Below are 17,375 nucleotides of genomic sequence, written 5' to 3'. Positions count from 1 at the left end.
TATAGTATTATCTACAATATACACAACAATGTCATTTGCACCTCTGATTTACAACCCTTGCTTCTGGTTTGTGTATTTAAGCATCAGTATAGAACAGGTATGGACTGCATTCTAATCAAGCACGGATTTGTGCATCTGTGCAAAGACAGACCGTGACGTGCAGATGTTTCATTTCTAGCTGCTGGGGCAGATGTGCTATACATGGCTCTGTGAGAAGAGACCCCATGAACCATTAATCACTGCTCTAGTCTTCCCCCCGGGTGCAGTGAGCCACTCAGCAGGTAACACTGTGAGTAAACATCATGTTTCAATATAGCCTTTGAAAGGCAGTGACGATAAGTTCAATGGCTTGTCCTGGCAGCCTGGACCAGAGGGGCAGGGAGACCCCCTCAGTGCCCTGGTCACTCTCTCCTCCAGGTTCCTTCTTCTGTCCCACTAGAACTGAAGACCAACAGTGCACAACCCACTCAAGCACACGCAGGCTCATTCTACACAAGTGAACGACTGAACCCTGTCTATGAAATAGCACTGCTGCAGCTGCAGTGAAATTGCAAAGCTGTTCTCTTTTTTTTTTAGCAGCTTCATATATATAAATGGATTAATAGGTTGGGGTCTTTGGAAGCGAACCTGGAAATAACAGCAAACTAAAGAATACATAATATTCCTCCTCTCCTCTGCTGCTCTTGGCATGATTCAGCTGCACCACGCCAGCTGTAAGAAAGCTAAACACACTTGGAAGAGACACTTGAAAGTGAGCGTAAGGAATGTTTGACCAAATCTGAGGGGAGCTCCTCCGAGGTTCTGCTGCGCTCATATCTCACGTTTATTATTTATCAAAATACTGAGACACGGTCTACGCAATCTTAAAACAAACCGCAGATGTGTACGCACGGGTTTACTTTAAGGCCCCGGTCCTTACCAACTACATCTTTTTCGTTTTCCCCATGAACATTATACAAACAGGGTAGAAGCCAAGGCTGCTTGGAGGAAAGTGACCGCGAAGCTGAAAGCAGAGGCTCAGCCCTGCTGTAGTGCTCTGTGAAGCTCAGTGGCAAAGACAGATATTTTTGTCTTCAAAAGCCAGACGCCTTTTGCCTTCTCAGCCATCCTCCCCCCCCCCCCCCCTCCAGAAGAGAGCATCTAGCTAGAGAAGCCTGGATTTGAACCGATGAGGGGATCTGGGACACCAATGGCAGGGTGTGTCCCCTCACACCTCAAAACTGAGCCTCTGATCAGCCCTCATGCTGGCAAGCAGAGGCTGGACTTCTGAGAGCAGAGAGCCTTCATCCTGCACTCGTGAGCCCGATTCCACCTTCCCCACACACCCCCCGCCCGACATCTCCACTCTCCTCTCTCAGCTCTGTCAGGGCCTCAGCTCCAATCACAGCTCAGCGCAGAGAGGAGACCTGCGCCCTCCCTGGGGCCCTTGCACCGAGAGTTCAGGGCGGCCCAGAGAAACGAGGACACTTTCCACTTCTCCTTCTCACTCTCTCTCTCTCTCCCTTCAACCCGACACTTCTGCCATCGAAGTGAAACAAGGAAAACAAGCCGATACAGGCGCAGACCTAATCCCTTGAAAGTTCTCCATAAATAACCTGCAATGTTATTTTTCTTTCGTTGAACGTGGAAACACGTTTTTCCAAGTTTTTTTTATCCACCTCACTGCTCATCTGGAAGCAGCTTCTTGTTACACAAGAGGGGTGTCTTTGCGTTTCTTTCCTTCTGACTGTCGCAATGTCAGGAGCTGAAGTTCAGCCAAGACAGGCAGCACCAATAAAACACACCGCCCCCAGCGCAAACTGGTTCCCCTTACTAAAAGATAAATCCATTGAGCTGGTTGGAACCAAAGTGCCTCGAAAAATAAATAATACACAGAAATTCCCCAAGCGGGTTTATTCCGCTTGCTTCTTTTTTTTTTAATAAAGTGGGCTACATCCCCACTGACTATATAATAGTAATTCATAGATTTCAGCATGCTGTGCATTAACATGGAGACTTTTTTTCAAATAAAATTCACAGTTCTGTCTACCCGTGGGAGATGATATATGTCTCACAGGTGTATTGTAACATGGAAAATTAAACAACCCCCAAGAAGCAAATGGCAATATTAACAATTTAAATATTAACAAGTAAGAACTAAAGACCATTCACTCACACTAACTGCTGCCTCTGCATTTTCAACACACAGTCCCTTCACAGATACTCAACTTAAAATGCCCTACGTACGTTTATGGTTGTAAGATCAGGTTTTCCTTTGTCTAGTTTCTTTCCTTCTGGTTTTAAGCAAGGGCTTTAAAATTGAACTTTGAACTGGATAGTGTCTAACAAAACTGAGTCTGTGACCTGGGATGCTAGATCCAAGATGGCAGATCCAGAAATCCTTAACCACTGCTCTTGGATAACCATGGCAACAGACTCGGGAAGGCAAGAAAGCAGGCCTGGACTTTACAGAAATTCCTCACAATCCATCATAATTAATGTACCACAAACTAAATGTCAGGAGATGGGAGGTGGGGTTAACTGCTGTACCCCAAAGGTTTATTTTCTCCCACTGGGAGTTGTTGTTTTACCTCTCCTCTGTGCCCAGTGTTCAACTGATGCTGTATATAGTTACAACTGCTATGGAAATGTGTCAAGCACTCTGCGGTAAAGCATCGTAAAGGGCACTATATAGATTGATTGACCGAGTTATGTAGAAGACTGAGAGGCAGTGGGTTTTCAGGCCAGGACTGTGGTGAGCAAGATAACTCATAAGCAAATACTGGGACTACTCAAGCATTAGGTCAGTATTTGGCCTTTTCTTGGTAATACATTCTCAAACACAAAATACATTTTAATTTTTTTGATGGATGATTTCAGTTGCAAGCCAACCTGCACTGTTTAATAAATCTGTGTGGGTCAGTAGGGAACGATCGACTGCATTTTTCCTGAAGGCTAAAATCTGCGCACACAAATGTGCAAATGTTTTAATAATAAAAAAGCGACTCTGTTGTGAGCATCTAGAGAAAGGGAACTTGGGGAAAAGATTAAGATTAAGAACTCTAAGGCAACGGGATAAAAAAAATTCCAAAAGCAACAAGAAGTTGGAGGTCACACCCGCATGCACGGTGCTTGAAACTAATTTTGAAATGTTGACAGAAAAGGAATTATAATCACAAAGCAACTCCTGAGACACTTCGTGCTGCCAAACTAAAAAAACCCTCATGAATGCAGAGCGAATATAATTTCTTCATTTGAAAGGCAATCAGTGCCACCGGCTTCAGAGAAGATGTTTAAGAGAGGGAGCACATTATATAAATAGACATATCAACTTGGAATTAGGGCTGGAACAATACCCTTAAGATACAGTAAAATACATATTCTAATCCGCAGGTCAAATAAGGAGACACTGAAGAAAGTGCACCTCTTCAGCAAACTTCTAATCAGGGTCTTCAAACACCATAAAAAGGGACAGACAACTTTAACCCTAATCCTACATCAGCACAGATAAAAGGACCACAAAGGAAATTAAAAAGTATGGAGATAAGGAAAAAGGAAATGCTTCTCAACACAAAGGTGGTAATTGTATAATTGGTGCAGCAAGTTGTTAATTGTGTCAGATGTGGCTGAAGAAGCTTATCTGGACCACACACTACAAGCACGTGGTCCCCAGCAAACAAGGTTTTGATAATTTAATGGCAGTCCGACTCTGACGTGTTCGGCTTACTGCACTTTAACCCTATGCTAAAATCCAATGGCACTGTGCATATATATTGCAGGATCTGATCTAACTTTTTTAGTTTTAAATTGATTTTGCACTAGAGACCCTTTGCTGAATGACAATGACTATAACACATACCTCACCCAGCTATCAACTCTTCAATTATGTGGACTTGCTTAGTGCACTGTTGAAGGCAGATGCGTCTAAAGTCTCAGTTACTCTTGCAAAAATAGTGGCAACTAAAGTCAAAATGTAGAAACTTTATTACCTGCTTTTTGTTCAGACCTATGTTTCCATTTTGCCAAGCAAGTCTGGGCTTTGTTACAACAAAGTGCAACATTTTCAAAATGTTAGAATTATAAAATTGAAAAAACAACCACAAACCCATTACAGCCCTAAAGACGAGGGAAATAGTCTTCTGTTATTTGCAGGGTATGTAGTACATTACAATATATAGTACTATACAACTGTACAAGTATCTATCAGGAGCTTATTCAATCAATCACTTTCAATCAATTTCCTGTTATCCCCCCTTTAAAGTTGCATGTCTTACAATGTCTTTTTTTTACTTTAATGAGCGACTGCAGCAAATGTAGCCTCAGAAATGCTTCTGACACCTTACTGTTAAGAAATTAGATCAGCACTGGCCACAAGGAAGGCTTAAGTTTGCAGCAGATCTCCAGTTATTGACGCTCATTCTGCTGCAAACAAAGTTATTTCAGGCTAGATGGGTCATGAAAAATAAAGAGCCAAGAAACAATGGCAAGAAAGTAATGACAATAAGGTGCCCCCCACGATTCTATTTTTTGTTACAGAGATGTGTTCAAAGACATTTAGAGATGAATGATCCCTTCATTAATATTCTGTTTTACAGAAAAAGAACCAATGGCTCTGAGTGACAGGCCAGTCTATCGCCCACAAGCCTTCAGGGTCTTTGCAGGAAAAGTGGAGACTGTAGTTTTTAATTACAAATGTAGAATGTGTAGAAACTATAAAAAGAACAATGATCAGACAGCAGTTTACAAAAAGGGAGTTTACAGAAGAAGGAATAAGCCAGAGTACTGGAGCTATTTCTGCTCAGCTGAAATGTGGGTGTGGGTTTCCCTCAGAGGCCTGAAGGTGTCCTTTTAACTCTGTGTTTTCTAGGTGAATCACTTGATTTTGAAGAGAGATATCCCTCAGGCCCATGAGCACTTCAAAAGCGCAGTCTTCGCTTTGTGTTAAAAGGTTCTAAAGAACACAGACAACTTTGAAAACAGTAGCATTTTGGAGGGACGCACTCGTGGATGCTCTCGAGTGCATTACCAGAGAGATGAGAACGAACAGCCCGGCTGTTCTGAAATACCCCCCTCCACCACCCTGGACCTTTCAAAAAACACCACGACAAACTACGAGAGGAGCAAAAAAAGAATAAAAGGCACACGGGGTGTTAATAAAGAGCAGACAACGCTTACGGTGTTATATCAGCTCTGTTATGCAGATGGAGCTGCAGAGAATCACCTTTGTGGTGAAGCAGATGGTTCTCTCATGTCACATAACTGAAGATGCCCAGTGGCTTCACTGAAAACTGATCCCAGAGCCTGCAATTCCTTGACAGATCAGAAAAACACTGAGGCTCACTGCCGACTACTTTTCCCACACGCACCCGATAACAGACAGAAACTAAAGGAGGTCAAGGCTTTAGGTTTGAAAAACCTGAACATTAAAGTGCTGTGTTTTTAGTTAAGCAGAAAAGTCACAAGAATTATTTTTCCATTTTCACAAATATGGGAGGTGGGAGGTGTCTGGAAGTTGAATCAATTTATAGCCACCAACATCCAGTTTAAAGGTCAATGTCAAACCGTCCTCTACACCTGCTCAATCCTCCTTGAACTTCTCAAGCAATGCAAACATGTTTTACCTTGTGCATGAAAAGAGAAAAAGCTGCTCAAATCCCAAAAAGCCCGGCACTTCACAAAAAGGGCTGCTTTGAAAGAAACTTTCAGGAGGTAGTAAAGAATCTCCTTTGTTCTTATATTGTAATGCCACATCTAAAAAAGGAATCTCTAGGTCCTGCAAAAAATTTACCTTTGAGTTTGAATCTGGGAGCATCTGTTGTCAGGAGCAAATATTTACCCCCTGCTTATAAAATAGCAGAGAAGCCCACAGTATCTGGTTTCACATTTACTTCTCTTCCATTAGTTACGTTTGTTTTAACTGCAGGGGCCAAGAAAAAGCCAAATGAAAGAGATAGCAAAGCAGTGTAAGGAGCCAAGGCATAAGGGTTTCATTGCAATTGATAAATAAACTGAACAGAAGGTTTCCACAGCACAGAGGTCTGGTTCTGCCCCAACTTCCCCCAGTGCTTGCTAGACACCCCTGAAGCCGAATCAGATGAGGATATGACCCTTCACAGCCTCTCAATCACCATGTAAGGAAGGGTGAGTTCAGAAACTGAGTGCCAACTAAGAAAGGCCGAACCTTTCCTTCCCTAAAGACCAAGGAGAGGATGGAGGATGGAGTGATTCTAGTGGACGGAGTGGAAACAGAAAGAGAGCCAGAGGTACAAGGAATAAGGTTACAGTGTGTAGGAGAACACGAAAAACATGAATGAAAGGGGAGGTACCAAAGTTTTCAAATACACAGGAGGAGTTGCAAGGGTTATGTTTTAAGCATAGACAGCGAAGACAGAATAAAGAATTAAAAAAGACAGGGAATGAAGAGGGGTGGAGGATCTGCACACAGTTCTAATAAAGCTATGAGGCTCACAGGTCAATTTCAATACCTGGCTTGAGAACAGAGCAAACCCTCATTGCATACAAGCTACAGGACCAGCCCAACAGTTCCTGAAAGCCCCTAATTTCAAACACTCCAGCATCTCATCTCTGCTCATAATTATGCAGAGAGGTTCTAAAGAGCTGGCATGCTTTTCCCTGCTCTTTTTATTACCTGTAATTAGAATACATCTTGGCTGGCTTACAAAAATGAAGCTGTTACTTGTCCAACACCACTGCATTTGTGTCAAAGAAAGTCATGATGCTGGACTGTACGCTGTTCATTTCACATTTTTTATGCTTAATCCGTAGATTAAACGGGCTGCCAGCTGGAAGCTAAATTCCACACGCATACAACCTGAATTCAGCTGCCGGTGCCTAAAATGCCTGAATTTCCAAGCCAGTTAAGCACCAGCAAAGCATTAAAACCACTAATTCTCATTCATCACTCCTCTCAGGTTCCTGGGTCTTGTTGTGTAAGCAACAATACTTATTGCAGTTTCTTGTTAAGGTTTCGGTGAACTGAGCAGCTTTGAAACTGTAGGAGCTCCAGTACATACTTGCATGTATTCCAAATGGAGCCCCTGTAAAGATATCCAACAGAACTTGATGGGACTAAACACATGGATGAATGAGTTGTATATATGTACAGATTGCCCAAATAAACACAGAGATTCCTGGGCCTGGCGTATTGTCAGAAGTTGGTATAACAGAAATGTGGGTGTTTGAGGTTGTAGATTACTTTATGTTTCTTTTCAACACAGGGCAGCGCTGAGGTCTTTGAAATGGTATGTCAACAGCACACAGGAGAAGAATGACAGGCTCATCAATCGTTCTCAAAACGAAGATGGTGCTGACAGAAATGAACCTTAAAGATGGAAGAGGAGTTGGAAATGTTTAGCCTCACACAACGTTGATCCTCAAGATAATGCTGTTCAGCTTCTATATATATAATTCACCTGTCATCACACAGATCATGAGCCTGTCAGGATGCTCCTGTTTTGTTTCCTTTAGGACCATTGTCAATATGCTGCAATTGAATAAACTCTACTGTCTAACTGAATTTACTTAAATAAAAAATTGATATATAATAAGAAGAAACATATTGTTCTTATCTACAGATTTTTTGGGGGCTATTTACAGTTTGGTACATATAATGGATCTTTGGTCAAACACAGGAAAAGATGTGCTGATATTTCTTTTTTCCTATTGCATTTTTCATTTCAAGAACTCCGTGGGATAAATCATGTAAACAAAAAAAAGGCAAAGAGAAATTGGCCACCCTGAAGTTACAATAAAGTTAAACTTTTCATTAACTGATTACAAAACAAATGCTTGGCTTGCACACTTGCAATTTTAAGCAATTTATAAAAAAATAAAATGGTCTTGAGGATTTACTCAATGGAGGGAACTATAGATGTCAAAGTCAAATCCAGTGCTTCATTTCATTAACAGAAACCACACGGTTAAAAATGCAGGACTCTGGGCTGTATTTAGTAAAAATGTATGTACTATTATTTGCACAGAAGGAAACACATTTGAGATGGTACAACTTCTCAGAACGAACATGCTGAGTTAACACCACAAAACCTGTTCAGTTGATCAAAAAAACGTTTCAAAGCAAACTTAGAATGGTGTCTACATCACACCCCTCTAATTTGTCTGGCATCACGCCTTCTGTTACTACAGCACAAACAGCTCCCTTGTCACTCGTGCTCTTCCTTCTGATCCTTCACATGGGCCAAGCAACACGACAGCAACCTCTGTCCCCACCAATGGGCGCAGGCACATGTGCAGTGTGTAAACTCGTCTAAGGCAAGCTGTTCTCAGACACGCACATCCACACACAGAGACTCACGGGCAGACCTGCACGTGCCCGCAAAGCACAAAGCACTAATCCCGCCGGAGTTCCCAGTCACAGCGGTCTGTCAGTCTGGGAAGCACAGATACAGTTTCGCTGGGAGGGAGGCCTGCTGTGCGCTCCACAGGCTCCGCAATCATCGGAAAGGCCTGGGATTCGGGAGAAAGGAATTTCAAATTGAGGATGATGGGAAACGGCCTTGGGGGGAGGGGGGCTCCGGCTTTAGCAAGGACATCTTGATTCAATAAGGTGGAAAAGCTGTTCATGTCAGAGAGGTTCCTTTGTTTCACTGCATTTTATTTTAGTTTTATCATCGCTTAATGAAACACAAAGCAGCTTTATGCAACTCTTACCTGCCCCCTTCACATTTTCAAAGTGTCCAATTCGCCCCCCCCCCCACATCTACTTAGCTCAGTGTGTCAATCTTGCTTTACCTGACAGGTCTAATGAAAGAACACCGTCATGCGTTCGAGCCCACACCTGCATATCTGAACGTGACTGCTTCCTCTTCAAATAATCAAGTTTAGCATTTCAAAGCAGGGACACATGCAATCTGCTGCTCAAATCCGTTAACTGTGAGAGTGCAACGCAACACAACCTAAAGCATGCTGGGATTAGCATGGATTTTGCCAAGCTTTATTTTACTGTACTTTTCAAATGTTGATGCCTTATACATGTACATAGTTTGAGATTCTACCTAAAACCAGGAAAGGGTGTTGTATTAAATCACAAAAAGACTGATTAGTAGGGAAGATGGAGACAACATGTTGAACATGTACGTCCCGCTCAGCAGGGGTCACTGTGGTGCACTTGGAGGGCAGCAGCCCCAGCTGGGTCGCTGCAGTGTCCTGACTGACACCCGCAGGCCACACCGATGCCGTGCCTTCACAAAAACGTCAGGTAACCACTTTATTTCTGTCGGGAAAACATATCTAGATGCTCCTTTTACTTTTTTTAAAGGAAAAAGACGCAGCCCTAAAACTTCAGGAAGTCAGTCTGGCGGCCGCGAGCACAGACTGGAAAGGCGAGTGGTTGGGGAGCTCTTGGCGGATCGCTGGGAAACAGCGGTGCAGTCGGGGGGGGGCAGCCAGCAGCAGCCAGGGAGATTGATCAGTGTTAACGAGGGTGGATGTAGGAGTTTAACCTCTGGATCTGGGAAGAGAAGAAACAGGTAGGAGGCTCAACAGCAAGTGAGTGCTGGCTTGCAATACCTTTCGGGGAATTTAAAAACAAAATCCTGCGGAAGGACAAAATCCGCTGAATAAATAATTCCAGACAGACTGTAAAATAGCTGAGTTCTTTGACGGTTAACAGAAAACGAGGACGGTCAGACTATCTTCCAAAGAGATTAATTACTGAAAGCACGGAAAATGAAAAACCTTGGATTGACAAACAGCAGGCACATAAACAGCCTTCCAACATTATGTGAAATGAATGCTTTCTGAATCAAACTTTTTTTTTACTGCATTGCTTTTAAAACAAAAAAAGAAGTATTGCTTTTAGTTTAACTTGGCACAGGTTTCCTTAGTTTTTCAGTAACTGAAGACATTTAGTCAGAAATCAGATGAAAGAAAAAACTTTGGAAATGTAGCTACCAGTCTAGGTGGTGTTAAACCGCTAAAGCTGATGAGAAGATTGCTTTCTTATATTAGTAATTATTTGGGGAAAAAAACCAATCACTAGCTAAAAATACATATATACGGCCTTGGCTCTTCCCTCAGGCCAGTAATGCATAATTGAAACAATCAAGTTGTCGGAGAGCAGAGCTCTAATGAAAATCGACCACAGGGCCAGTCTCCCGGTCATTTCTTCCAGATCAGGTACACCTGGGCTGTTGAACTGCAATGCACACCTCAACCGCCCCTAAGGGTTAAGTTCAAAGAGTATCAAGCAGGCCAGAGACAGAATACTCGTTACCGAAGTCTCACACTCTGCCCTATCGCTTAATAGAAACAGCACCTGAATACAAATGGCGCAGGAGAGAGATAATCCCCCTCTCCATAAATTCATCTGTCCTCGCCTCCTCCTGCGCCAAACAAACAGATGGGGGGAAAGGAAAAGAGGGCCTTCATTAGTAAAAGGAGGAGCTCTGCCGCCTTGTTTCTCTCTGCGGGAGGAAGGCGGTGGGGTGGGGGGCTTGGCAAGAAAGGGGATACGCTTTCACTCATCAATCACAAATATTACACATCAATTTGTCGGCATGCTGCGCTTTCTGTCCCTCAACATCTCGGAGGTCGCACCGAGCAGCAATTTCCAGCACATTTGGAATGTAATGGCCCTCTCCAAGCCGGCACAATTAACCTCTTTATTACCCAGCTGCTGACGGGCTGGGAAGACGGATAATTGTCTTGCAGATCTCTGCTCCTCTGAGGGTTTGGGAAAAGGGTGCAATGCAATTCTCTCACCTGCAGGTCCACGGATCGACTTCATGTAGTCGTCTCATCCGTAACTGCAAACCCTCTCCCATCGAGAGAACAGGAATTCCTAAGGCACACGTGGATCTCCCTACCTCTGTTAGACAAATTCCAGTTTCTTTTAGAACAGCATCGTTTGAAGCAATGTGCAAGAGAAACAGCAGGCATTTGCCTTTCTCATAGTGTTAAACTTCTTTTGTACGGGCAGTTCACTTATTTACAGCAGTATGGTATGGCACTTAAGATTGCAGTAAATCTTTTTCTCTGTTACAGACGCTGGCAAGCACAGAAGACAAAGAATATGACATTATACAAAACGAATTATATAAGGCTTTTCCCAATACCCAGTAACCTAAAAAATACCTATGTAAAAGTGTGGCATTTCACACTCGGAAGAGTCCCCAGATTAGGAAAGTAAGTCTGTGTCAAAGGTGCAGTGGGAGTTGCAGAGTTTTTGGATGCCTAAGGTCATGCGATTCTCTCCCCTCTCATTTCTCAGACTCAGAGTTTGCATTTTACGCCAAGCGAGGTGGCTGCCAAGCGTGCAGAGCCGATTCAAACAAGCAAGAGCACGCAGGGACCAGTCTCATTTTCACATCATCCTGCCAGTCTGCAGCTCTCTCCAGGGGGAGCGAGGGAGTACAGAAGACGGTTATTAGAATGAACTCTCCAGGGTTAAGCTCAGTGGATTGGCACAGTGCACACACAAAAAACTAGCTTGCTGTGCAATTTTCAATCTGTAAAAGAAGTTTTCTGGACTCCTTCCATTACTTCAAGATAGTCACAAAGGACTCTAAAAAGGAAAATGTTTCTGACCTTAGACAGCGAGGCTAGAAGTCAGGAATCCTGGAACCACATTCTGCACTGTGTACGGAGTCTAACCGTTTTCTTAAAACGTATCAGTAATGACTTGTTGGACCCACCCGTCTGGAATAGCCAACTGCTGGTCTTACTTGCAGCTGTGACTGCACACAGGGGAGGATGTGGGATTGCAGGCACACTCCTGTGACACACCCACCTTCAAGCCACTCGTCCACATGCCACAGGCTGCCCAGTCCGGCACCCGCTGCAGGACACAGGTGTCTCTAGCTGACAGCACGAGAGCCTGAAAGAGCCTGGGTGGCCACAGGGGTCACTGTGAGCCAGGAGAGCCTCAAACAACTCATCCCACCCTACCCTTGTGCAAGCTTGGTCATTCAGCTGGCCAGACAACCCAGGCTCGAACCTGTGCTCACAGAGCTCAACCCGTGTGTGAGTGAGCACCTTTATCAGGTGACACAACCAAGAGAACTCAGTCAAAAGGTTTTCAAGCAACCAACACATTTTCAACAGACGGCCAACCTCATGATGTTTGACTGATGTGAAAGCTGTTCACTGCTTTAACTGTGACATGGGGACAAGGCGCTTCTTTCAAAACTCATGGGTCCTGGCTCAGTTCTAGACTGGGGAGGCTGCTAAGCACAGTCTACAAGAATTCCTTGTGAACACTCGCAGCCTGATGGTAAATGAAATATTCCACATGACAGCCCAATGTATTCCAATCCCCCCCCTTTCATTGTAAAGCTGAGCCCATTAACACTGCAAACACCTAAAGGTAGAGCATTAGTTTAGCTGGGGCTGTCTGAGCTATACCGAAATTGCTTTGTAAATCAAAACTGTATTCCCAAAATACTCCAACAGCTAGCTGAACTCCAGGCTAAAATACTGGCCTCAAAAGCTTGTAAGCCCTCTCCTTAACAAAACCAAAACAAGGTCAAAACTATGCTGTAGGTTGGGGAATATTCTTCTAGTTGTATAAATCTTGAGGAAGTCAGCCAGCATTTGATGTTTTTCCAGTCAACATTAACTACAGTCAAACAATAACTCAAGTGGTACCTAATCCTTTCTGACAAGACACCCATCATGTCAAGGAGAAGAATCCCATCAGAAAATCTTTGCATAAGACAAAGAGTGCTATTAACACAAGTATTCATTCTTCCATTCAACAGTAGATTTTTATGGGAGTAGGGACCTTCCAGAGAAGGGTACAGACTTCAAAAAGTAAGTGGAGGTTTTTGCAGGAGGTAAATCCATTTCTGCTGCCGTCTACATCATAGATTAGCACAGCCAGAGCACACATACATAGCATGCTGGACTCTGATACCTCCTTTCTCCTTCATTTGATTCATATGGGTAGGGATATGAACCTATAACTTCTTAGACAGGCAGGAAAGTCTAGAGAGCACATGACCCATGAGCACTTGAATCAGACCCTGGTTCTTCACAGAGATACCCCTCCAAAATGCGGGTCCCTCCAACTCTTAACAGGCAGGACTGGAGCGTGTGAGGTTAAGCGCCCTTCTTCAAAGTACCACAGCAGCGTCCGCAGTGGGGACAAAACCACAAAGAGCCCAAAGGCTTCTCTACGCTGCGGTGCTGCCCTTCGATACCGTTCAGGAGGCGGCGTGTTTATTTCAGGTCCAGCACTGGCGCCTCTCCCCTCCCAACCCAGCGGCTCTTACCTGCGACAGTGAGGCGCGCCGTCCGGCTGCTGATGGTGCCCAGGCTGTCCACGGAGGCCACGCACTGGTACACACCCTCGTCCGGCTTGTTGTGCTTCGAGTGCACGACGCTGCCGACCAGCAGGGAGCCGTCGGGCAGCAACTGGCGCCGGTCGTCGGAGGCCAGGTTGAGGAACGTCCCGTCCTTCTTCCACTCCAGCCGCACCGGGCCGTCGCTCTGGGCCGAGCAGTTGAGCAGGGCCGGGGAGCCGCGCACCGCCAGCGTGTCCGAGGGCTCCTCGGAGAACCAGAAGGGGGTGAAGTGCCTCGCGCCGGAGTCTGGTGGGGGAGGGACGGGAGGAGAGAGAACAGGGTCAGCCTCGCTGGACCAGACGAGACGCAGCCCAGCCGGACCGGACCTCAGAGGAAGCAGGCACAATCGTCAACCGGCAGTCACACCTGAACACCTTCCTCACTTCCTCCAAGCTCTGAAGAACCTCCTGAAACGGGTGCAGGCTAGAGCCCGGGTTCTAGCTCAGAGCTCAAGCGCTAGACTTAATACGCTTCTCCAAAGAAGGACACAATAATTCCAGTTCATTGTGCCACAGCTCATCTCATTTTAAACACTGAAAGTCTAACAAAACTGAGCTGGCTAACAAAAAAAAATTAACATCGGCCTTATAGTGATGCGACAGGGACAAAGCAAGAAAAGCCAGCAGTGAAACTAGCACTGTGAATTGTTTGGGCCACTTTTGCATCCTGTGCTTAGCACAGATCCACTACAGAGCTACACAACCCATGAACCCCTGGGATGGCAGCAGGACCCCTGAGGGCGAGACTGCTGTGGAGCAGGAAGATCTCACCTGCCACTGGGCTCAAGAGACAAATTGCCAGGAAGTCTAGAAATTTAAATCAAGAACTTTACCTCTAGCTATGAAGACCAGATCAAAACAAAAGTAAACATACATCCAAAAACGTACTGTTAGGTTCCAAAGCTTATGTTACATTTACAAGTATCCAGATAAAACAGATATCACTGTACTACAAAGTGCAGGGTGCTAGGAGTATCTTATAGAGAATTATAACTGATAACTCAGATATCAATTATAATGCAACTTGATGTAATGAGATCAAGGATTGATGTGTAAAGGTACGGTTTATTGAAAAATTATTTTTTTTTAGATTAGGAAAACCCAACAGGAATGTCAGCAGCACAAACTGATATGGTAGACATGGCTAACGATCGCTTTCTCACTCAGTTTGTCAGAAAACCCACCAGAGGCAAGACCTGTATTGATCTGGTGCTTTCAAACAATTCAGGACAGAATGAGGAAAACAGGTGAGGGGCCCATTATTATCGAGATCATAATATAGCACTCTTTTAAGCATATTTTGAAATTGTTCCAACAAGGATCTGCTATTTCAGGAAAATGGACTATGAAGGAATGAGACAGTTCAAAAGGGCAGCAGAATGCACCTGAATAGATCTGGAATTGGTCAGAACAGTATGGCAACAGTCTAAAAAAAAAATAGATAGAAGTACAGGTGATAAAAGGGTAACAGAAATAAGAAAGAGGTAGAAATAAGCATTTGCAATGTAGGCTAAAACATTTTTTTTCAGTCTTAGAACAGCAAAATAACCTTCAAGTTCTTCAACAGTAAATTAAAAAAAACTGCAAGTGGGATATATTTAAGGTAATATGTGGACTTGCATTAAGAACTGGTTAACGCGCTGGAGACAGATGGCGCAATTAAGGGGTGAATGCTCAAACTGGGATGAGGTAAGTAGTGGAATACCAAAGGGATCTTTATTAGGACCACTAATCTTCATGATTGAGATCATTTATACCATTATAATCTAGATTTTGGTATAGTTAGTTCACAGATGAAAACAGGATGGTAAGCAAACTCTGTCAAAGGTGTAAAAGACATTAGACCAAAGGACAGGCAGACATCATTCAGACAAGTGTACAGTGTTGCACAAAGGCAATCCAAAACTATAAATATGAATTTGGAAACGGAAATTGAAGATGCTACTTATGAGAAAGACGAAGGTAGTTAGGTATACATTTTCCTCTTCTAGATGCTGCGTGGAGACAATAACGTAAGGTAAACAACGCTGGGATACGGCTAAAAGCTAAGAATTTAAATCAAGGGATTTTATGCTAAAATCCAACAATGTATCAGTTAGACTGCAACCAGAATATTGCAATTTTTAACACTTGCTGCTGAACACTTCTAAGTCTCATCTCTACCCTAGACAGGCCTGCCACAGGCACCTGTATTAGTGGAGTAAGGACCACAGACAAACATTCATTTTCCTAAATAGATCTTATCTAAGCAGATAGCAGCATGAAGAGCAGAACTCAAAACTGGTCAACTAAAAGCCCAGCAAGCAACTGTACAGCACCCTTTCAACCACAGGGGCTGCATGATCAAAAGGCAGAGTCGAGAGTCACAAGCTGTCTGCCAGCAAAACTAAAGGCACAAGCAATCCAGGAGGCTACCAGTGTCCTTCAGTTTTCGCAACTCCTTTGCTCCAAGCTTCATAGGAACTCTGCAATATTGAAAGCGTTTTTAGCATTACTTCGGTACTCCTTCTCGAAAGCCACAGCTTTTCGGAGAGAAAGTGCAAGAAAAACATCTTCAAATCTTCACGACAGTATTCTACCATTAAGGACCTCTACCAAAACACTAAAGGACTGGCCCGAAAAAAAACACTCATACAATCGGCAACAGTCACCGTGCCCTGTAGCACTTCACAGCATCACACTTCCCCAAGATCCCCCGGTCCTGTTCCCCCGCAAGGTTTGTGCTGATGTGGGTAAATCGTGTTCTGTCACTTCCGTCGCTCTCCGCGGAGACGCTGCTGGGGTGTCAGGCATGCTGTTGAACCAGAGGTCCGAACGCTCAGCTGCCGCAGGCTGGCTGTCTACCTGACCTGGACAGATCAGCGGAGACTGCCGGCTCACAACACTGCGGTAAAAAGCTATAAAACACGCTTGTGTCGGCTCTGGCGCACTATGTAGACTTCGGCCCTCTGGTGAAAGATAATGTGACTTATTGGGGAATGTTAAGCTGGCTTTAGCTTGCCTTGGATACAACCTTTACTCTGTAGACATTTCCTTTCAATACACTAAAGCAATGTGGATATGACAGATGGGAGATCGTGTTTCTCCAGTTTACAGAGCAAGCATCTCACCGGCTCTTCCACTCCATTGGAGCTTGAAGGCAACAAGAACTTCATTCATTAAGAGTATTTCTGTCATAAACCCATCAAACGCAGTAATATAAACTCAACGTTGAAGGCTGAGGCATTCAATAATATTCTTATTCTGCGTGTTAAACAAGTAAATAACACAGGAAAGGCTTGATGCTGTTATCTTTAAACAGACTCCAAAAACTCTTGTAGTCATTTGCAACCGAATCAATAATGGCTTTGTCTTTGTAATCCGCACTGTCAGTCGGCAGGAAAATCTGAAATGCATATAGTCTGAAACCTCTGTATCTTTAAGCAGCTTTGGTAGAACAGAGGTACTGTTCAAAGGTAGCTGTAAGGGATTTCTCATTTCCGGTAGGCTATCAGGAAAGCTACATTTTTAATCATTACCATCTTTAGCAGCTCTCCAGCACAGGCATCAGGGAACAAGGTGCAGAGGTGCAGAGCTGCTGATTAGACAGCAGCCAAAATGTTGGGCCATCTGCTTTACTAATATTTAACATCCCACACCACCAGTGCACTGCAGCATGTCCAAGGACCAGGCTCCATATTACTGACCACCTTTCTGCAGGTCAAGCTGATGGCCTTTCCAGAAACAACACTACACAGATTCCACAGGAGAGCAGAGGATGCAGACTCAAATTGCAAATTAACAAAATTACAGTCCACCTGGAATTAATGCACAGATATGGACCACAAGCTGAAAAGCTCTGGCGTAGACCACTCTTAACTAAAAAACATCTACTGTAAAGATAACTTGGGATTGAATGAAATTTGTACAGTACAAAGCTCTGAAGCCCACTGGTGATTTACTGTTAATGGAACTTATATATTACTGGAAGCTAATGGAAAATAAACCAAGGACAAAATTTAACATAGAACCACTAGTAACACTTTCCAAATGCTGAAACAAGCAACAGTTGGGGAAAAAAAGGTGATAAAACTGT

The 17,375-nt window shown here is 43.9% G+C and overlaps 1 protein-coding gene across 7 annotated transcripts in view; it reads right to left on the bottom strand.

Moving 5' to 3' along the window:
- Window positions 1-17,375, bottom strand: part of LOC102687746 (neogenin) — a 198,150-nt gene that overhangs the window by 105,809 nt on the left and 74,966 nt on the right. For all 7 annotated transcript variants that reach the window (XM_015343654.2, XM_015343650.2, XM_015343655.2 and 4 more), the window contains exon 2: window positions 13,230-13,547. In XM_015343654.2, the coding sequence (XP_015199140.2) occupies window positions 13,230-13,547 (318 nt within the window). The remainder of the gene's footprint in view (window positions 1-13,229; window positions 13,548-17,375) is intronic.

This window comes from Lepisosteus oculatus, chromosome 5, assembly GCF_040954835.1.
Source record: "Lepisosteus oculatus isolate fLepOcu1 chromosome 5, fLepOcu1.hap2, whole genome shotgun sequence".
Classification (NCBI taxonomy): domain Eukaryota; kingdom Metazoa; phylum Chordata; class Actinopteri; order Semionotiformes; family Lepisosteidae; genus Lepisosteus; species Lepisosteus oculatus.
This window is presented reverse-complemented; position numbering and strand designations above follow the sequence as displayed.